This window comes from Silurus meridionalis, chromosome 7, assembly GCF_014805685.1.
Source record: "Silurus meridionalis isolate SWU-2019-XX chromosome 7, ASM1480568v1, whole genome shotgun sequence".
NCBI lineage: Eukaryota > Metazoa > Chordata > Actinopteri > Siluriformes > Siluridae > Silurus > Silurus meridionalis.
In genome coordinates, this window is record NC_060890.1 from 2726560 (window position 1) to 2749296 (window position 22737).

The 22737-nt window shown below is 40.5% G+C and overlaps 1 protein-coding gene across 2 annotated transcripts; it reads right to left on the reverse strand.

The window, feature by feature from the left end:
• Positions 1-1664: 1664 nt before the first annotated feature.
• atp2a1l (ATPase sarcoplasmic/endoplasmic reticulum Ca2+ transporting 1, like) lies at positions 1665-14437 on the reverse strand. Of its 2 annotated transcripts, XM_046853699.1 has the most exons (24): positions 14156-14437; positions 13221-13238; positions 12927-13009; positions 11333-11437; positions 11105-11243; positions 10191-10271; positions 9983-10068; positions 9357-9654; positions 8481-8647; positions 8117-8205; positions 7718-7820; positions 7379-7510; positions 7162-7278; positions 6855-7073; positions 6116-6227; positions 5291-5514; positions 4991-5211; positions 4674-4876; positions 4184-4269; positions 3936-4069; positions 3177-3294; positions 2922-3039; positions 2686-2728; positions 1665-1983 (listed from the first exon to the last, which is right to left on the reverse strand). In XM_046853699.1, exons 1-23 carry the CDS (start codon positions 14271-14273, stop codon positions 2724-2726), a joined length of 2976 nt encoding a protein of 991 aa, XP_046709655.1. In that variant the 5' UTR covers positions 14274-14437; the 3' UTR covers positions 1665-1983; positions 2686-2723. The 2 variants fall into 2 exon arrangements, with proteins under 2 accessions (XP_046709655.1, XP_046709654.1); XM_046853698.1 differs by lacking the exon at positions 2686-2728.
• Positions 14438-22737: the final 8300 nt, after the last annotated feature.

The following is a 22737-nucleotide window of genomic DNA, read 5'->3' on the forward strand; positions in this document are numbered from 1 at the left end:
TTTGCTCCACACATTAATCAACGAGCCTTGGACACCAATGACCCTGTCCCCAGTTTACCACTGTTCCTCCCTTAGACTGCTTTTGATAGATACTGACCACTGCAGACTGGGAAAATCCCACAAGAGCTATAGTTTTGGAGATGCTCTGACCCAGTCGTCTAGATGTCTCAATTTGTCAAACTCGCTCAAATCCTTACTCTCACCCATTTTTCCTGTTCTCTTGCTGCCCAATGTATCCCTCCCACTAACAGGTGCCACTTCACCATTCAAAATTTTATAATGTCATAATGTTATGCCTGATCGGTGCTAGTTTATGTGTTTATGGAAGCGGTAGGTCTTCACGTGCCATTTTGCAGTGATTCAGCTGTTCGGCCATGTAGAGGAACTTTATTCCAAAAGCTCACTGCCAGAACAGAAAAGAGCCTCGATGTAGACCTACCTGGAGATAAATCACCTAAGATGGCCAACAGTTCAGTTTTGCTGGGATTGAGTTTTAGCTTTATGAGCTCTAATTCATGATGATATGGCACGTGCTATAAAATAGACACTCTGGTTTGTTTGCAAATTTGCAAAGTGTACGCAAAAGTTCTTGCCTTTTTTGCTGTTTGATTATACCACCACTTTGTGTGCATGGTGTACTTTTTGATCTTGTCCTGTTTGGGTTCTCGATTCATGCTAAGCCTAGTGTTTCCTGCTTGGACGAGTTAGTATTAAAATCGAGACTGGCTCTGTTTACTAGAAAGTACTTTATTTATCTACGTTTACACACTATCACCTTTAAAATAGTCCACTTGCACAGCAATACAGCACCCCCAGCATTCTCCTGGAACATGTCCTGGAAGACTCCTTTTCAAAGCGTGTCGAGTACCTTCTGCGATTTGTGCCGGATCTCCGCAACTATGTCAAAACAGCGACCAAAACAGGAGCCAAATCTGGCAAGTAGGTTGGGCGTGACGTGAGGTCATGTGGATCGTTCTCCAACGATCATCGCGAACGTTTGCTGAACGGTTTCAATATTTTCCGGGGTTGAGCTCTTCCTGTTTTCTCGTGGTCTTCCAGGGATGTACTTCCGCTCTTGAAGCGCACATGCCACTTGAAACCCTTCGAAGGACTCATCGCAGCATCGTGGTATGTCACATCAAACGTCTCATGTTTGCTCTTTGGTCCAACTCTTTGGTCAGAAGAGCACCAGTTAGCACCATTGAAATTTTTTTATACCGCCTCATAAATCTTCTGTTTTTTTTTTTTTTTCGTTTTTTACTTTGACTCAGCTTGATTTCTCTGAATTTCCTGTATTTGTTCTTGTTTTCAACATGTGACAGTTTTTAGACAGCTTTAGACCTCCCTAAAGCTACAACTTTACGTCTGCTTGACAAAATGCTAACACTGGAGATTCCTTCTATGTAAATGTAAAAAAAAATTTTAAAAAAGTAAAATATTGTTTAAACAAAATGAGCACATTAATATAAACTTGTGTTTTGCATTAACTCCAAATTCCAGAATTTAAGTCCTTTTTGTACATTGAGTACATTACAGATAAAACTGCTGAATTCGTGTAGACAAAACGACCAGAATAACAATGTTTCCAAGGTGATTATAATTTATATGAACTCTAAAGCCAGCAAGATGACGTGTGAAAGAAAAAATACGAAGAGGAGAGTGTACAAGTTTAACAAAAAATGTAGCTTTAATACATTTATTATTAGATTGAAGAATAAAACGAATCATCAGTCAAACACTAATTCGGAACCGATTCCCTATATATTAATGTAATCTTTTCCATAAACAGTTTTTAAATAAATTTTTGTCATTTTTTTTATTGATTTTTTTTTTCATACATTTTTTCCTCTTTTGTTCTCTCTCTTCCCTGGTGGAGGGCTCATTAAAAGGTTCCTCTCCGGCTTGATGTCATCCTTCCCGTGTAGTTTTTTAATTTTTTGTCATCTCCTTCTCTTTCACTCTTTCACAAGTGTTCACTCCTCACTGGAAATTGGGGGGTAGTGAACGTAAGTTTTTCATTCTGTCAATATCATTCATTCATTCACACAAAAAGCAAGCCAGTACTACAGCCTGAAATGTTTACCCGAACCTGTAAAGTACCACCAATGCATTTTCATGCAGCCACGAATGACATTTTTTTTAATTGAAATTTTGCTTGCTAATTATTGCTAATTTTCTACCACTGCGTGAAAAGCTGCAAGCGTCTGCTGAGCGACAGTTCAAGCAAGGTGAAGCATTTTATATTTTTTTTGTCACTCATGCAAATGTCCTTGGAGCACTAACCTCTATCTTTTTTTTGCATAAAACAGCGCACAGATGCCGACACATAAGCATCTTCATCACTCATAATCAGTGTGAAACTACATAAAGTTAAGCTGTATTCAATGTTAGATTGGACTGAGGACATCATACCCCACCCTCCTTATCCTCCACCCCATCAAAAAAAAAATTGTTGGTTTTTCACACTGATCACATCACTACACGACAAAAACACAACAGCAACAGTATCGTCAATTGATAATGTATGACGCGGCATTTAGAGGAAAATAGGTTTAGGAAAATAGCTGAACTGCAACAAATGTCAAGCAAAATAAACTGAATTGCATCCAGGCATCTCTTTCTTTTTCTCTTTCTCTGTTCACACACACAAATACAGACAGACAACAGAGACATGTTTTTAGGTACCTTGTTTTGTTACTTGGTAACTGAGGGAGGGAACTGGTTTAGGCTGTAAGTGAATAGAAGAATTAGTGAATGATGATGAATAGAGTGAGAGAGTTAAACATGGAAAGATGAATGGAATATATTTAGGGATTAGATTGGTAGATTTTAGTTTCACGATCGGCTATAACCATATATCAGTTGATTAGTAAATTAATTTTAATCATTAACCAAAATTAAGGTCACGTGGTTGTTCTTACCCTCCAGGTAGTTGCGAGCAACGAACTTCAACACCTCGTCAATGAGGATGACGGGGAAGGACAGTTTCAGCACCACCAGCCACTGTTCTACATTCAAGTGGGTCAGCTTGAAGACCATCTGAAGTTTGTGAAAATGAGAGAAATGTTTACATCAGCTCCTTGTCACTGAGTCCCGGGATTTCAGGATGAATTTAGTGTTGATAAAAGTGGTGGTGTTGGAGGATAGATGCAGCCCTAATGGCATGATAGACTTACGGGCAGGGGGTCCACGTAGATGATCATGAAGTGCAGGGACATGGAGAGGGTCATGGCGGCCAACAGCCAGAAGTTGCTCCATGGAGGCATGCGAATAAGTGACTGGTTCTCAGACAAGCTGGAGAAATGTAGATACAGAGTTTGAAATTAAATATTAAATATAGTGACATAAGTCTGACATTTGTAAAAACGGTATTTATTTATATGGTCGGTAAAACTGGAACAGGTTTTAGGATGTTTAACAACTTCCTGGAAATTCTCTACTTAGTCCTGCAAGTTTATATTGAAACTTTTAAAATCCAGAAGTTTGTGTCCAGTTACAAAATATATCATAAGCTCTTCAGCCTGGCTGGAACTAGTCCAGTAGTATCTGGAAAGGCCTTTTTTTATTATTCCAAACAAGCAAGAGCCACACCTGAATCCACCTGTTTCAATTAATGGATCATCTCTTTCAATGGCTACTTTTAGGAGTGGCTTCTGGTTGGTTGGAATGAGAGCCGGCACTCAGACCAGAACTGTTTAAAACAGCAATTAGGAAGAAAACCTTTCCTAACCCTTACCACCTACTCCTGGTATGCTAACCCTTATCACCTACTCCTGGAGAATTTGTGCTTGCAGTAGTTAAGCAGTTAAGGTCCTAACTCCATAGTCTGGGAAATTCTAGCAGTTTCTGATTTAGAACATGTGAGTGTCTCAATATAAAAGCTTTGCAAATCTTAAATTTTACCCCAAAACCATTTCAAAGAGAAAGGTTCTCACCTGTTAAGAGCATTGCACATCTCAATGGTGACCAGCACAGACAGGGCCATGGTCATGGGAGGAGCCGCCTCAAATACCTCACATTCAATTCCAGTAAAGTCCTCATTTTCATCATGGCACTGCATGAAGTGGGACTAGACAACAAAGGGATATGGCTTAAATTCTGGAAGAATGTTAGTTTTCGGTGATCTTTATTTAGCAAAATTGAGTCAAGCAGACAAATGGAAGCCACGATGAGAAGGATTTACCAGCTGATAGTAGGTCACTTTGGGGCCCTCATCATCATACAGGAACCAGTAAGCAGCAGCACCAACAGTGGCAGCACCGACGTATCCTAAAGGTGAAAAGAAAACGCTTTTCAATCGTGTTTCAAAAACATAGACCACCAGTTAGTTGTTGTTTTTTGGGCACAAACTAATCGGTACATCTGACTGGTTTTCATTTGAGTTTATAAACTAGAATTAAGAAGAACAAGGGTGTCCTTATGTATCTGAACCTATTTACAAAGGTCTCCCCATAAATAACTCGGAAATGATTGGAATTTTAAATATGGATCCAACTCCTTCCATGAATTGGGCATGGAACATTATGCTTATTTTCTTCCAAACTAAAAAGACAAGATCCTCAAACAGAGATGGTTGTAAAGCTCCAAGGGATGATAATTTTAGAAAATACTGATGCTAATTGTGTTTTCAATATTAACATAAGTTTTTCACCATGTGTCATATATGAACTTACCACCAATGGCCAGGTATCTGAAGAAGAGCCAGCCAGAAATGAGGGGCTCTTTGGGGGAACGGGGAGCTTTGCCCATGATGTCCAGATCAGGGGGGTTGAAGCCCAAAGCAGTGGCAGGGAGACCATCAGTGACCAGGTTCACCCACAACAGCTGTACTGGAATCAGAGCCTCAGGAAGACCGAGGGCAGCAGTGAGGAAGATACTAGAGAAGTTCAAGAGAAGAAGCACTAGTTAGCAACACTGTGAAAATGTTTTAACCTTCTTTTATGTTTTCATTGGCCCAGCCAATCTTTGCAAGCCCTTCGTGTGCTCTCACCAGACGACCTCTCCGACGTTGGAGGAGATCAGGTAGCGGATGAACTGCTTCATGTTGTTGTAGATAGCTCTGCCCTCCTCAACAGCAGCCACAATGGAAGAGAAGTTGTCATCAGCCAGGACCATCTCAGAGGCTGACTTGGCAACAGCAGTGCCAGAGCCCATGGCAATGCCAATCTCGGCCTTCTTCAGGGCAGGGGCATCATTCACACCATCACCAGTCTGGGTAGAAGAGCACAAAAATATGTTAATGTAACTGAAATCAAGTAACAGACTTTCTGAATGCAGATTTGTTGCTCACCATGGCAGTGATCTCATCGTAGCCTTGCAGGTACTCAACAATCTTGGATTTGTGGGAAGGCTCGACACGGGCAAAGCAGCAGGCCCTGGTTACAGCTTCGCTCTGCTCAGCACGAGGCAGATCATCAAACTCACGGCCAGTGTAGGCTTTTCCAGTCACATCCTCGTCCTCACTGAAGATGCCAATGCGACGGCAAATAGCCACAGCTGTTCCCTTGTTGTCACCTAAGGAGAAAAGGTTTAATCCGTTAGACAAGCTAGGTCCTGTTCACACATTTTGTCATGTTCTTTTTCTAATTTCTTTTATGAGGCGTATGAATGATACACCGATCAGGCATAACTTTATGGCCACCAATCAGCCTAATATTGTGTTGGTTCCCCTTTTGCTGCCAGTTCTGACACATCAAGGATAAGCAGCATAAATTTCTTCAGTAATTTGAGCTACAGGAGCTCATCTGTTGGACTTCGCTTCCTATGTGCATCGGAACCCTGTCACCGGTCCATCATTGTTCCTTCCTTGGACCACTTTTGATAAATACTGACCACTGCAGACTGAGAACATTTCACAAGAGCTGCACTTTTAAAGAGGCTCTGACCCAGTCGTCTAGCCGTCACAATATGTCAAACTCGCTCAAATCCTTGCCCATGCCCATTTTTCCTACTTCTAACGCATTAACTTTGAGGACATGTTCTCTTCTGCCCTTTGTATCCCACCCACATACAAGTGCCATGACGAAGAGATAATGTCTTTATGTCTTAATATTATGCCTGATCGGTGTATGTTTAAATGGAACAGATGACAATCAAAGGGATCTGAAATACACACCAGTGATCATGATGACACGGATACCAGCATCTCTGCAGAGCTGAATGGAGCCGCTGACCTCTTTACGAGGGGGATCCAGCATGCCGACACAGCCGACGAAGGTCAGGTCAGTCTGAGGGATGAACACAAAAAAAAAAATTATTTTCTGTATCATGTATATGACCATGGTGGACTAATAAATGTGACCAATATGGAGACTAGGGATTAAGTGAATAATGCTTGGGTACTGATAATGGTATTTATGTGGTCCATTTAGGCAATATGGTGTGTGCTTTGGGACATGCCCTCGTTAGAATGATGATGGAAAAGTGGTAGGTTAAAGGACTTTGGACCAAAGGTTATGAGTTTAAATCCCAGCAAAAAGAAGCTGCCACTGCTGGCCCCAACTACCAAGTTGTATAAATGAGATAATTATAAATGTAAATGTGAATTATGGTGTTTATATTGAGGGGTTGGGGGCATGCCTACAGAGAACTAACATGATAAAAGCCAGTTAATAAGTTGTGTGATTAGAAAGCATGCCTATTGGAGATTGTGGTGTTTCCATGGTCTAGATAGTGAATATGGTGTGTGGTTTGGGACATGCCCAAAGTGGACTGATAGTGGTGTTTAAATGGCATACATTTAGTGAATAAGGTGTGTGGTTTGGGGCATTCCCAAACTGGACTGATGATAAGGTTTAAATGGCATTGATAGTGAATATTGTGTGTGGTTGGGACATGCCCATATTGTTGAATACCTCATAGTCAACAAACTTGGTGGCGTCGTCAAGTTTCATCTCCTCGACCTTCAGTGGACTGTCACGAGTGGCGAGGGCAAGGCAACGCAGTGTGTCACGGCCAGTACCCCACTCCTTAATAATAGTCAAGATCTTCTCCTTAATGGGGCCAGTCAGAGGCACACGGGCAGAGCCAACACGCACATAGGTGCACCTGTCAATCACACCCTCTGGGGCACCCTATTGTTTAGAGTGGGGAAAATAATTATTCAAGCGAAAGACCTTGTAAAGTGTTCATTAAAAGGGAGAAACAGAAGCAAGAGCTTACCTTCACAAACATCTTGCTGCCGCTCTCTCCTCTGGTTGGGGTGCAGTACACAGACATGGACTTCCTGTCACGGGAGAACTCCAGGGTGAAGTTTTTCTTCATCAGCTGCTTCACAACCTGCAGGAAAAGGAGAAGGACATTCATCAGTGGGAGGGTTTCTCATTTTGAAATGGAAATGAAGCACAGCGTTAGTCCACTGTAGACTGGTGAGACTTACGCTGCAGCAGGCATTGGCTCTCTCCACACAGGACAGGTTGTTAACGCTGGTCTTGAACACGTTCATTTTTTCTACCAGGCAGCACAGAGCGGTTTCAGTGGCCTCACCAACCTTCTCATAGATCTTCTTAGACTGTGATTACATACGAAACAGCGTTACAAATAAACACACACAACTCTCAATGAAACATATCATATTGTGTTGTATTGTATTTGCTCTGGTCTTATGTTTTGACTCTTGTGTAAGTTTTATTATAATTTCCAGTGTTTTTTGCAATAATGAGCAGGTATTCAGCTGTTAAATGATAATATATAGGTATAAAAAGGGGGTGTTTCTCACCTCGTTGAAATCCAGAGAGGAGTCGTTGCACAGGGCGCAGATGGTGGCGAGCTCCACCAGGCCATCGTACTGACTGCAGTCAACTTTAGCACCTCCTCTGGTCCTAAACAGCAAAACATTCACACAAACTTAGACTGGAAAGTAAATTACGTTTACTGCAATTGAGTAGATTATTTTACTTGTGTACGTGTACGTTTTTAAAATCCAAAAAAATTATTATTTTTATTTCCCCTTTTCAGACAACAATCATTAAGTGTAACTATGATTATTATTAAATGTATAAATGTAGTTATTATTGTTGGTACAAATGTTGGTAACTTGATGTTATATAAGAGGAATTAAACATGTGCGGTGAGGACATGCTGTTCTATTTAACTAATCAGTTCCGTCGCTACTTACACCTCGCCCTCTGGAGTGTATTTAGAGCCGGAGATATCGAAGCAATCCAGGGACACGTGATCACCATCCACTCTGTCGATGACGAACATCTGTCGAGTAAAATTGAATCAAGTGCAATCAGAATAATCGGAAATGATTCGGCTGATTATTGGGGAACATCCGAAATGTGTCATTCTGCACAATGATTTGATAAAAGTCAATAAATATGGTCTTAATAAGCAGTAAGTTCTTGTGGTGTGCCAATATTTTGGCTTCAAAAAACACTCTTTACACTCTATACACCCTATACTCTATTAAAATACTGATAACTTGTAGCCAAGTACTTCAACAGAAAGTTGACTTGAAATCAAAATGTCCTACACACCTTTGTGACACACATCTGGTTGGTGGTGAGGGTGCCGGTTTTGTCTGAGCAGATGACAGAGGTGCACCCCAGAGTCTCCACGGAGGGCAGGGAACGGACAATGGCGTTTTTCTTGGCCATACGACGGGTACCGAGAGCCAGGCAGGTAGTGATAACGGCGGGCAGACCTGCAAAAAATATATAGCCATCTTACTACATACAGAACAGAGTGAACTCAAAGACAGCTAGCAAGAACTGTTAGCTTGCTAGTTTAATAACAGCCTCAGGTAATAACAGGTTTTTTTTTTTTACTCCACTAGAGTGGAGATTCTAATTTAGGATTATGCTATCCAAGTACAATAGGTTTACTAGCAAGGTGGAATGCAAAGTATATTAAGCTTAGCAACACATTTCTGAGTTTTAGTTTATAATTCTTTGCTTTGTGATTTGGGAGCAAGAAATTGTGCTTAGCCTTTAAAATATCTAGCAAAAATATTTGTTGTGTCGCTTACAAGGTAGTTGTCATACTAAACAAATATAACCCTTCATGTGTACTTTTTAATTTTCCCAAGCCACCATCCATTGACTAAAAAAATGTTTGTCCTTCAATCCCATTGCTAGTTGATCAATTGTATTTTAATGAAATGCTAGTTAATGACTAGCTAGGCTTTCTGTTATTTGTTCCTTGTAAATCAAGTTGTCCAATACAAGTAGGAATTTTGAAGCCACTGTCAATAGTATCGCCCCCATCCTCCTTTGTTCAAAAAAACTAAACAAAACAAAAAAACAAGTCTTACTCCTTAAAGCCTCTGACTTGTTGAGACTATCCAGTAACCCAGAAACCAAGTTTAGGATTGCAAGAAGTTTTCTCCACCGAAATGATCTCCAAATCCTTACCCTCAGGGATGGCAGCGACAGCCAGGGCGACGGCAATCTTGAAGTAGTAAACAGCACCGCGGATCCAGGAGCCACCATGGACGGGATCATTGAAGTGGCCGATGTTGATCATCCAGACGGCAACGCAAATCAGAGAGATAACTTTGGAGAGCTGCTCGCCAAACTCATCCAGCTTCTGCTGCAGAGGGGTCTTCTCCTGCTCGGTGGCAGCCATCTGGTCACGGATCTTGCCGATCTCGGTGGAAACACCAGTGGCGATGCAAACACCAACAGCCTTGCCAGCAGCAATGTTGGTGCCCTGGATGGGAGGAGACAAAGGATGAGTATGATGAACAGTGAGAAAAAAGATGAAATGATGCAAGCTTTAATTGACTGAGTGGACACATTGGGGAGCTAATCAAATAACAGGGGGGATAGAGAATGGATGGGTTCTCAATGTTGGTTCTGCAGAACCCCTTGCCATCTTTTACTGCTCTTACACTTGTTAAAAATGTATGATGCAAGTCTACCCTAAGGTTCTCCAGGACCAAAGCTGAAATTGGCTTGCTCAATTAATGTTTGGAGAACGAGACAAGAGACAACTAAATAACGAGCATGGATGGACAGGTAAGTTATCACCAACTCACTGAGAAAAGCATGTTCTTCTTGTCCTGGTTGACGGCTCTGAGGTCAGGGACGGCCTCAGTATGCTTGATCACACTGACAGACTCACCTGAGAGAGAGAGAGAGAGAGAGAGAGAGAGAGAGAGCATAGTGATCCAATTAATGAATAATCAATCGACCAATATTATAAATTCCGAGGGTAAGGAGAAGAATCTTAAAATTATAACCTACCAGTAAGGATGGACTGGTCAACACGCAGGGTGGTAGAACGGATAGCGGTAATTCTGATGTCAGCAGGGACTTTGTCACCAACTGGAGTAAAGACACAAGTTCTAAAAGTCACTCTTTACAGTTATTATAGTTTATAGGTGTTTACAGGGGGGTGGATTTGTCAAAAAAGAATCCTGGTTCTTTAAACAAAATGGTAACTGGAATCTAGAACTACACATAATTATATATACACACACACACACATATATATATATATATATATATATATATATATATATATATATATATATATATATATATATATATATATATATATATATATATATATATATATATATATATATATATATATATATATATATATATATATATATATATAATATGTATGTGTGTATATTTATTTATTTAGTTTTTTTTTTTCTTCTTCTTTTTTTTTTTTGGTGCTATTTGAATGCCACCATTCTAAATCTGATCTGGAGGTTTCTCCAGTAACTTCGAGTTTTTTGGGGGGGAAATAAAATCAGGTTTCATATCCAATAGATTGAACAGGGAAGAAGCAGGAAGGCCTAAAGAAAGAGGCAAGTGGTGCAACTAGCAGGTGTCAGGGAAGTATTTATACCCAAGATTTTGTTTTCCTTCTCTCAGCATGTTTTTAAAGTCATCCCTCATGCCTCCACAGTTCTCTTGCTCCCTCCCTTTTCCATAGCACCCTAAATAACCTGATCATGTCATGACACATGCTTTATTAGCAAGCTAGGATTTTACATGGTTCTTACAGCCCTCTGCTAGGATGCTAACTCATTGGGCAAGACCTGCAGGGCCTCCCTTTAATGTGCCAATTTGATTATATTCTGCGATTATACCAGTCAGACAGGGATGGATAAGGAGACAAAAGAAGGGCAAAGATGCCTCACCAGAAACCTCAACGATGTCACCAGGGACAATCTCTCTGGCCTTGATCCTCTGCACACTCTTTCTGTCAGATCGGTAGACTTTGCCCATCTCGGGCTCGTACTCCTTCAGAGCCTCAATGGCGCTCTCAGCGTTACGCTCCTGTCACAGTTAACACTTCATTTAAGTCCTCAGTCATATGACACAGGTCTTGAGATCATAAACTCTGATTTGAAAACCATTGCTCTTACCTGCCATACACCAACAACTGCATTGGCAATGAGGATAAGCAGAATAACAAATGGCTCAACAAAGGCTGTGACGGTCTCCTCACCTTCCTCAAACCAAGCAAGCACCTGCAGAGAAAGAGAGGTTGGATTAGGCTTCAAGAGCAACCCATACACTTGTTTCAGAAAGTTTGTGAAAAATGTGCATCTATAAAAGTGATTTTATTGGTTTGTCATATCGATGATGGCATCTTGATATGCACCAGAGAGGAAATTTGGATGTACTAGCTTCATAATTCTTACACATACATGATTTCACTGTTATTCACAAGTGCTTCATGACAGGACAAAAACAAACTTCAACTGGCACTATAAGATATGACCCCCTATAGTAGACTATATATGTTTACTATAGATGTTTATTTTGTAATCGTGATCCCCAGATCCAGGGCCAAATCTGGATTCCTGAGTGTTCATAGTGATCGACACTGGTCTTGTGAAATGCAGACAAAAATACAACTATATTTTATAGTATCTTGTTGCATAACATTGTCAGATTCGATGTCTCAGAGTCTATGCATAACACTGACCCTCCCTTCCTTGTACCCCAATTCTGACACGCTGAATTGCGTCTTCCCTTGGTCCTGACCTTTGCTAAGATATTAAGTTTCTCTGCCCAGCTCAAGGCTTTTCTTAAAATAAACACCTCTTGCCCATCTCCTTTGCTCTTCAATATTCTCCTTCTAAGGCCATTGCGACAGCTGGCCAAGGCATGGGGAGGAGGGCAGAAGCAATCGATACCAACCCTTACTTCTTAACACCCCTAACATAACCTACCACACCGTAACCCCCCATTCCCTAAAAGAAGCACCCTTGTCGAATCATGGACGACTTCGAAAGAAGAGTGAACAAGAAGATAGATGACATAACCACCAAATGGCATCGATAAGCTCTTTAAGGAAACTATTTCAGGTGCACGGCGGAGAATCTGCGCCATCTTGGAGGGTCTTATGTTGCGTGACGCACAGCTGTCATTCATCTGCAAATTGGCAAGCGGACAAACATAACTCCTTTGACTGCATGCCAATTTGGCAAGCAAAGCATGAATGTATCACCATAGATGGTATCAGTGTGCAGGATGCAGTAACAGTGTGATAAATGAGGGGGTTAAACGCTAAATGCTTAACGCCTTGACTTGACCGTCAATTGTGACCTTGACATTTAATCGGATTGCACGAAAGGTCTTAAGATCGTGTTTGCCACACTCAGTGGCTGATCAATAAAGATGCATGTTGTTTCCGAACATCTGATTATATCAAGGGTATGATCGTACTATAAGACCTGTTGCTAATTAGTTGCTATATCTCACTCATAACCACATGTGTGTAATTGTTATTAGGTAAACCTTGGCTAAAAACTAAACTAACTTAGCTCAAGTGGCCGGTGCATCACTTTGATTTCTTGGATCCCCTGAGTTGCTTCATCGAAGACACATTGATTTCCTAGTTTTGCACTTGTGAGTGATGATTAAACACCAGTTTTTGCTCTCAGTTTCAGCTTTGTTTTTTTCACCCCTCAAACACGTAACGTAGGTACGCTCAATGTTTTGGTCACTTACGAAAGAGATGCAGGCAGCAAGCAGCAGAATTCGGACAAGCAGATCCTCAAACTGCTCAATGACCAGTTCCCAGATGGTCTTTCCTTTAAGACATTGGGTGAGATTGTCAGAGGCGAATTCAATAAACATTAAATGTATTGGCATTTGCTACAATTGGCTAACGGACCCAGTGGACTAATAGATGGAAGACCAAAGAGTTGTTTAGCTGTTACTTAATTACAGATCGTAACCCCATGGTTAATTAGCTATTATTAAGGCTAGAGTATGGAAACACAATCAAGTGTGTATACCTACCCTCCTCAGCTGGCAGCTCTGGAGATCAGGTTAACAAGAAACAGAGAGAAAGAAAGAAAACAGGTAGATTAATATGCAAAATGATGGCGTACATTTTTATTGATTACTTCCCTGCAATTTGTAAAAACCTTTAATAATCGCCATCTAAAACAACAATTACTATCACTTTCAGCAATTTAGCTTGAAGAAGACCTTCATTTAGACTTACAAATCAAATTTTGAGTTTGAATGGCAATTGAAAATGAATCCTACAGGAAGTACATATGTTTTTAAATTTTTTTATTAGCTTTTCTGTGGTAAATTGTGGTATAAAAGATGGTAGATTGAACATGTTTTGGCAGGCACACATTTATTTCAAGACTTGGACTTGGAAAACATTTGTAGAATGTACATAAACGAAGCTCATTCACAGAGCCATGCCTTCACAATCTAATTTTTAAACCGAACACATGTAAAGAAGCAAGTGTTTTCCTCCTTGCGCTGTTGTGTAAATCATGGCTTCGCAATGCCAGCTGCATTTTTTTAAATGCAAACCGACCGACTCTATAAGAAGCTCCCTCCTCCCCTTGAGCAGAAATACCGCTCATGAAATCAGCCTTCTCGAATCACCGAAGCTAGGCCCTTGCGCCATCACCTGTCTCCTTTTGCTTTCCTCTTGAGCTATTTTAAAGCACTGCTTCTCAACTTCTGGTGAACAACCTGTCAGTGTCACTTTAAACTTCACCCAAGAATTTAGGCCGCATGTCTTATTGTTGGCATTATTGTACCGGGTTGCACATAAAAAATTCTGCAAGGTGGGGAAATCAAGACAACACTTGCATCTGCCAACCAAATCAATCAATCGCAAAATCAATCTAATTTCTATTCTCATTCTATTCGCAACCTAGTAATGACCTGGTTGAATTCATTGCATTTCCCCATTCTCTGTTTCTCACCATTGGGGCCATACTTGGCCATGTTCCTCTTGACCTGGTCCGGTGTAAGCCCGGTTGTCTCGCTCACCCCGAAGAAGGATATAACCTCTGCGGGGGATTTGGCGTGGGCGTCCTCCATCCTGCTAGGGCTGAAGGATCTTCAGGAGCAAAATAAGTGTAGCTGAAAGTGTTTGTCTATCCGTTTGTGCTTCTTTTGCTCGTGATGCTCTTTTGGACCAAGAAGTCTGTCCCTGTTACTTTGACCCCCGTCCTTACAGGAGTGCTGGACTGACAGAAAGAGCGAACAAATGCAAACGTGTGTAGTGTTTTATACCACCGCAATCCTTCCTATTGGTCAAGCTCGCCTGTGGTCATGCCCCTGAATTCCGGCTCTTCGTTTATGGCTTTGCGGGGCGTGGTTACAGCCAAGGATTCAGACTTGGACAGGAACCCCAAGAACTTCGGGGGCTGATGGGTTGCACTGAAATGAAAAGGAGAGCTGTTTTTGGAACATGCATGGTCAGTGGAATAAGGAGAAAGGAGAAGGTGAGAGAGTGAGACAGAAGACGGGGTAATGGAGGAAGGGGGCATGAGTGATGGCTCAACTGGCCCCTCACGAGGTCAAAGGGGAAATAGGGAAAGTGCTAGCTGGTAGAAAGGTGCTAGAAGTTTCATTAATTACAATTCAAGGGGCAAACTGGTTTAAATGCTTTACATTCCACTGCATAAAAACCTCCAAGATCAGGTCAGTCAGCAAAAAAGATTACAAACGAATAGTGGAATAAAAAGAAGAAATAGGGAACGAAAGTGTTCAAGGTTGCCAAAGTGGCCAGTCACTTTGAAATAAGAATAAAACAAGACAGAAAGCAGAAATTAACAGACATAAGCAAGCAGGCCTGTCACTCAATATGGGAGCCTACATAAGGAAGAAGGGGATCATGTTTTATTTCTATTTTTTTACAGGGAGGGTGGGGGGACAGGGCAAAGGACTAAGACGTGATATACAGTGCTTTCGGAGGTGGACCCTAAAGCAGCTAATACACATTTCAACGCCACTATGGATAGCGCTTACATGTACACACACATGTGGCATATCCATGTGCAGCACATAGCAAAGTGGTATGCTGATGCTCAATTAGCTCGTGTGCGCGCGAAGCTTTTAATAGTAAATGTCTGGAGTTTGCACTTGCGCTGGAGCCGAAAGATGAGTAAATTCAATGTTTAGCGATCGAAAAAACTAAGCGTTCTCATTGCTAATAAACAAAAAGAAAAAAGATGAATGAATGCCATTGTGATTAGCATGCCCACATTTTCTAGTCGATATAGTCTACTGATTGGAAAATCGTAACAGTAAAATATAGCAAGCGAACAAACCGTTAATAAACTACCTTTCGATGATTTTATTACCGAGCATCAGAACAACAATGCAGACTTTAATTGCTTTAGTGCAGGCACGTACAACCCTCTTAGTATGATAAGAGGTCAACTGTTTAGTGGATGTTTTTTCAGCTCCCACCAGTTAAGGGATTTCTTAAATTCATTAGACTGTCCTATGGGAATCCCAGTGGTTCCGTTTGCCAGTTGTTCAAGAATTCCAGGAAATTCACTTGAAGATTTGGTTTGCAAAAAGGCTTCTATCCTGACTTGATAATCTTATGTATGACAAGTCTCTCATTTTATGCATCTTCCATTAGCAAGTCTATTTATATATTAGGTCAGAATTTACTGTGTTGTTCAATCCCGAAAACAGCTTATCATCTGTCTGAACTGGAACTTATTTCGTGTCATGGACGCTTTAACCGTGTACTTCTCAGCGGTGCGGCAACTAATATCCTTACCACAAGATCCGAAGGTTAAACCTGAGCTCCGGTTACCATTTGTACAGTTTCACTCCTGTCTGAGTGGGTTTCCTCAGGTTCTCCAATTCCTTCTCACCCAACACCCCCTCCACCCCCACACCCACCCCCCACCCCCCCAAAGTAAAAAAAGAAAGGATAGGAGTGAATGAGTGTGTGAAGGTGTATATAATGTTCTTACATATCCACCCTGGTACATACGTAGCGTATTCCCTGCTTTGCACCCAGTGTTCCAGGGATAAATTACACGTCTACCACAAGGGTGACCAGTTACAAGATGATGGATAAATTGATCTAATAATTGCGATTTGGCTGATTTTTAGCCTTGCGTTAAGTAGTTTGTAAGGAAACAAAGCTTTCATCTATCTTTTTCTTTCCTGCTTTTATCCATCAAGGCTTAAACATTTCTGTCAAGAATTAGCATTTTTCCAAGATCCCTTTTATTAAAACACATGATATGAATGACAGGATGTTAACCAATCCCTGAACTAGTGGGTATACCAGAGGGAAAAAAAAGGGTAATTATTAACATAACGTCACAAAAATTTGTAAAATGCTTTATTTATATCGCAGTAATTACATGTATTTATAAAAAGAACTGGGTTCCTCAGAGATACAGAGTGGATCTGCTTTTTTTCCCAACTGTAATTTTGCCATTACATATGTTTGTGTGTGGTATTAAATGCGTGTCTTATTTCTGTTTCTTTTGCAGTATTGTATAACCGAGGCCGCTAATTCTAGGCTCAGGATCGGAGTGTACGCAGGCAGCAGCTGTTTTTGCGACACTTGTGCCCATGGCAAAGTTAAAAATAACCCAAGACGAGCCGGGCGATGGCATACACACTATGGATTCACATATGCTAATTATAGCAAACTAAAAAAAAAAAAAAAAAAAACAACACTGTTCGAATAGAAAAAAAAGAAATAAAATACTTCACTCAGCTGTGAATTTTTTTATTAGCTGAATGTTGAACACCGGGTTCTAATTATATTTCTTAATAGATTTATTAGTGAACATGATTCCTACTTGGCGCAGATGTTCACGCCTTCCCTCGCACTCAATGCCGTACTATGTTCAGTAGGAGAAGACATGCAGAAAGCAAGTGTCTTACAAGGACTCTGCGGACATGTGGGTCACTCTTCTATGGAGATCTGAAGATTTGTCTGGCTTTAGTTATATATACAGACAGTTAGTGACTTCAAGAGGGCAAAGGCTAACAGGTTTCACTGAGACACATGAAGACACATGAAGAAACTGCTGCTCATACAGTTTGAGTTTACATTAACCGTCCTTTTTGTACAAGTAGTCCCCTACTTACAGAGATGCGTTCCGATGACCCCATCGTAACTTGAAAACATCGTAAGCCTAGCCTACCCAGATATCTTAATAAATGGTGATCAGTATAGGGTTGTAATTTGTACTATGTGTACTGTAATTTGTTAAGAATTTAACACATAACGGTACATCATTTAGCAAAACTGAGCAATTTACAGTACCGTATTGTATAAACTATGGGTGAAACATTACACAGAATTCACACTTCGGTACGTACCTCGGGTTTAAAGTCACGTTTCTGTTTGAATTCGGTGGGGTTAGTTAGTGGGAAGAAATTCAAAACATAAAATTGCTTGTCGTTTTATTATTATTATTATTATTATTATTAACCCAGTTTATTATTATTAACATTTGTGAACATCAACAATTTTTTTTTTTATACATAAAAATTAAATACAATACTTTAAATTTCTGCAATACACTTTTTTTAGTATATTAATTACATTTAGTAATAAGTTTAATTGTCAGGATTGTTTTCTTTTAAGAAAACTGTACATAAAACGTTAAAGAATCCATAGCGCTAAACTTTCAGAAAAACTTTGCAAATGAAAGTGTCAAGGAAGTTTTACAATGCACTACAAACCGTATTTCCGGTACGGAGTGAGCAGCCACAGTGACACTGCGCTAACTCTAGTTTGTTTTTTATACCCCTGGCATTGATGTGTGGTTTCACGTTTAAGGGAACTCAAGATTCGAACTATGTTCTGCATTCAAAAAAGATTGCATTTAGTACACATGCGCACTAAAACCGGATACCTAAATGGTTCGTACTAATACGTGTAATGTTACACCCCTAATACAAACTATAAAGTCTATATCAGGGGTGTCCAAACGTTTTTTCCTGAAAGCCACATACAGAAAAATATAGGAAAGAATTGAGCCACTTGTTCTTTTGGTTTTTGCTTTGTGGAGACGCTGCATTGTTCAAGACAGTACTCCACCTAGTGTTGAAACTAAGAAGTACAATACATTTAAACGCAAATATTATGTGAGGTCCATAGACCATTATATTTTTAGACTTAATACGGGCCAATTAAAAACAGATGGCGGGCCGCAGGGACACCCCTGGTCTATATGTATGTGGCAAGAGGCAAGTGGACATTTGCCTGCGGCACCAACCTTCGTAAGAATGTACGAACCCCAACCTTATCGTAAGATAAAAAAAGTTGAGCAATCGTAACTCTGGGACCATCCTTATACTTCTAATACAGGGAATATACACTCGAAACTGAGTTCTATTTTATAAGTGAGTGAACGTTTCTATTTTAGTCTTTGGCTCAAGTCAATCTGGATGAACCACATTTGCTATTGTATGTTCACATTTAGACTATATGAAATGTAAAGGATTTAAAAGATGTAAAGGATGTCTACAATCGACCTTAGCCTAGTGTCTTCATCATGTTTTTTTTACAAGCCAATCAAATCCACAGGGACAAACCCCCACCCGCACAAAGTACCACCCACTTAGTATTCCATATTACAAGCCTGAGCTTGTAATCCAGTACCTGTTTCTGAGGAAATTCTTTATTGTTACAATTGGCAATAAATAGTGAGTAGAGAGACAACAAAGTGTTCAAGTGGATATAAAGGGACGTTTTCTCTGGACTTGTTGGAAAAGCAAGGTTTTTTGTTCATTCTTTTGTTTTTGCTATGCAGCAATTGAGCGAGGTAGTAGCCTAGTGGTTTAGCATTAGACTTTGGTTCCAGGGATTGTGGGTTAGAGTCCTGGCCATACCAGACTGCCACCCTTGATTCCAGATACCACAGCCTGTCTTGAGAGGTCTTGTGGAGTCAGAAAAGTCAAAACTATTTTGCTGACACAAGGGGGACAATATTAGACAGGTGGAGTATATACTTAAGGAAATCCACTGTACAGACTAAAGCATGTGGCACCTGGGCCTAGTAAGCTACTCCAAGCTGCCACAAATTGAAAGCACACGTGAATATGAATTTTGTTTGTTTACTGTAGCAAGAGCTACAAGAAAAGCAAACTTATTCAAGCATGACAATGCCCATGTTTACTTTGTGCTCATACTGTGAGAGTCCAAAGTGACTATAAAGATGTTGAATTGAATAACATTGATTATCTCTTCATCATGACACCTGTTAGTGAGAAATATTAGGCAGCAAGTGAACATATTGCCCTCAAGGTCAGTGTTAGAAGCAGGAAAAATTGGCGAGCATTGGTAAGCATTTCAGCCAGTTTGACAAATTGTGCTGGCTAGACGACTGAGACTAGTTGAGGGAGGCGAGACTGAGATGGTTTGGACATGTGCAGAGGAGGGACATGGGGTATATCGGTAGAAGAATGCTGAGGATGGAGCCACCAGGAAGGAGGAAAAGAGGAAGGCCAAGGAGGCGGTTTATGGATGTGGTGAGGGAAGACATGCAGGTAGTTGGGTTGAAAGAGGCAGATGTAGAGGACAGGGGGGGGTATGAAGACAGATGATCCGCTGTGGCGACCCCTAATAGGAGAAGCAAAAAGAAGAAAAAGAAGACGACTGGGTCAGAGTATCTCCAAAGCTGCTGCTCTTGTGGGATGTTCCTGGTCTGCAGTGGTCAGTATTTATCAAAAGTGGTCCAAGGAAGGAACAGGTGACAAGGCCATGGGTGGCTGAGGTTCGTTGATGCACGTGGGGATCGAAGGCTGGTCCGTGTGGCCCGGTTCAACAGACAAGCTCCAACACAGAGCCCTGAGCGCAACCCCACAGGAACACACGAAATCTTTGTCCAAACATTAGTGCCTTCAGTGCTTTTGTCACTGAATGGGCACAAATTTCAACAACCCTGCTCTGAAATATAACGACAAGCCCTCACAGAGAAGTGGGATTCTGCGAAGGTAGGACCAAATTTGGAACCCAGTGTTCACTAAGCAGCTTCCTGTCCTGTCCAAGTGTTATCATACCTTAGATTCAGACTGAAGCTGCAACTGAAAAAATGTACTTAGATTTCCACTTTGTATCAAACTATTTTCACTTAATACTGAACAAAATCTTAGTTGTGTAGTGTTGTTGTGTAGGATTGTTTTCAGACTAGAAGTGTAAAGATCAAGGATTTATTAGTTGTTGACAGACAGCTGGACTTGATTTTATGTTGATGACACTTGATAGCAGTTCAGCTGTGTACATGCACATCAGCACCGTTTCCAGGCATAGGCAAACTAGGGTTAGCATTAGCATTAGCATTACATACATTTTTCCCCCTCAGCTGCTTTCTTTCAATAGTGTTCACAACACTGTATGTGGTTTATACCTGATTTCCCTTCCTAAGGCAACCTCCCGACTTTTTCAACTTGGGGACAATCACTGAGAGTACACTAAGTTGGTTTCCTGCATAAAGCCATGGCAGTGACGAATCCCACTTTAGCAGAAGAATCATTTAAACAAATCAAGCTGGCTTTTTGAGTGTTTGCCCACTTATGAAGGACACATTGTCTATGGGTAGAATCGATAAAACTTCTCCACTAAGTGATATTCGATCCAATATTCAATTTCACATGCAACATCATGGACTTATTAGGCCTAAAGGAAGAACCTTTTGACCTAAAGACCAAAATAAGGCAGACTTTGGACCCATGTGTCCTCCGAAAGAACCTCAAACTACCAGAATACCAGATGGCATGTAGGCCTATCCCACAAATCCATTTTGTTTTGGCATTCTACACCCTGACAAGATAAAAAAAAAAAACCTGTGGCCAACTTATCAAGCCTCAGACCCAGGTCATCATTTAAATAATTAATTCTGCCATTAAATTTGTTTTAAAATAAATTAATATGGTTTGATGGAAATAGTGCTTCCTGCAAGAGAAACCTTGTTTTATAGTTCTTTACAAAGAAACCGAGTCACATGAAGAATAATTGAGGAACTGTAATACAGGGGAGAACTTGACCATACTCTCATCAAATTCTAAAGCGGAAAGTGGCACATCAGGCATGGACTTTCTCCCATACTTCATTTATCTTTGTCAATTCACAGCTGCAGGGACCCCAGTTTGATCCTGAGCTCAGGTTACTGTCTGTGTGGCGTTTCATGTGTTTAACATGTGTCTGTATGGGTTTCCTCCGACCTCCCAAAATTGGTCATTCTAAATTGCCACTAAGCGAGAGTGTATAAGTTTGTGTGTGGGAATGATGCCTTAAGATGGACTGGCAACCTAATCAGAGTGTATTCCTGCCCTGCTCACACTGTTCCTGGCCCAGGCTGCAGACATTATCAGATTTGGCAGGACTTTAGCCAGCATGTTTACATAACCTACAATACCATTGTCTTACATTACTAAAAATCCACCTTTGAAAGTCTTTTATGTAGAGTGTACTGGTTGACCGATATATCGCAGAGATTGATATATTGGGTGATATTTGGATTTTTAATTATCCGCACCTGTCGAAAAATCTTTACATTTGGTCTGTGTTTTTTAAAACGGATTATGACGCCATATCAGGCATTAGCGCTTTTTCTATAGGACAAGCTTTTGGTCTCGGTTTTTGATGCACAGACTCGAACATTCACTTTACGAACTTTCGCTTTATCAACTTACACTGATACGAACAAACCCGTCCTTAAAGTGTTGTTCGGAGTTGTATAAATTCAACCCAGAGGGGAGCCGCCGCTAGTTTTAGACTCTGTAACGTCTAAATGATGCGCATTAATTTGTGAATTTTCTTCTTTAATTAATTTTTATTATTTTTTTATTACTTAATACAAAATATTGTATACAGTATTTCAATTAGTTTTAGTATATTTTATTGTTTATTTGATAGTATTTATAGCTCTTACATCATTAGGAGATATGCGTAGTCAATAACGAACACAAAAACAACTTACGAACTAATTCACGCTACTAACCGTGGTTCCGAACGTAAATCGTTCGTAATGTGGGGGAGCATCTGTACTTTAGAGAACATTATATAAATATTACGCACGATAAATATCTTTATTATTAAGCCTGTCACGATTATTTAATAACCGTATAATCTAAAAATAAATTTTTTTGACATAACCGCGGCATCTGTTTGTATCCAACTGCAATTATTGCACACTTTTATTAGCCACAAGGGGGAGCTTGTAGTAACTGCAGCACCCTACTGCCAACATGCTCGCTCTCCACGCATTACGCTAAGCAAATAAGTCCGAATTACACTGTTCTGCTGAGTTTTGTGTCACTTAGCCATGTCAGCGCAATAATACTCGACTGGTACCACTTAAGTAAGTAGGTAAGTATACTTCAAGGCTTTTCTCTGTTCTGGCACTGAGGTGGTGGAATAACTTTCCCTAGACATCCGAACAGTTTAGTCCTGTCCGCTAAATGGCGCAAATGTAACTATAAAACAGCAAAGCTAGATTTAATATCGAAACTTGTAAACGATCAGCACGTCTGGGCACATTTTGGTTTTATACCTGACGAAAAAAGG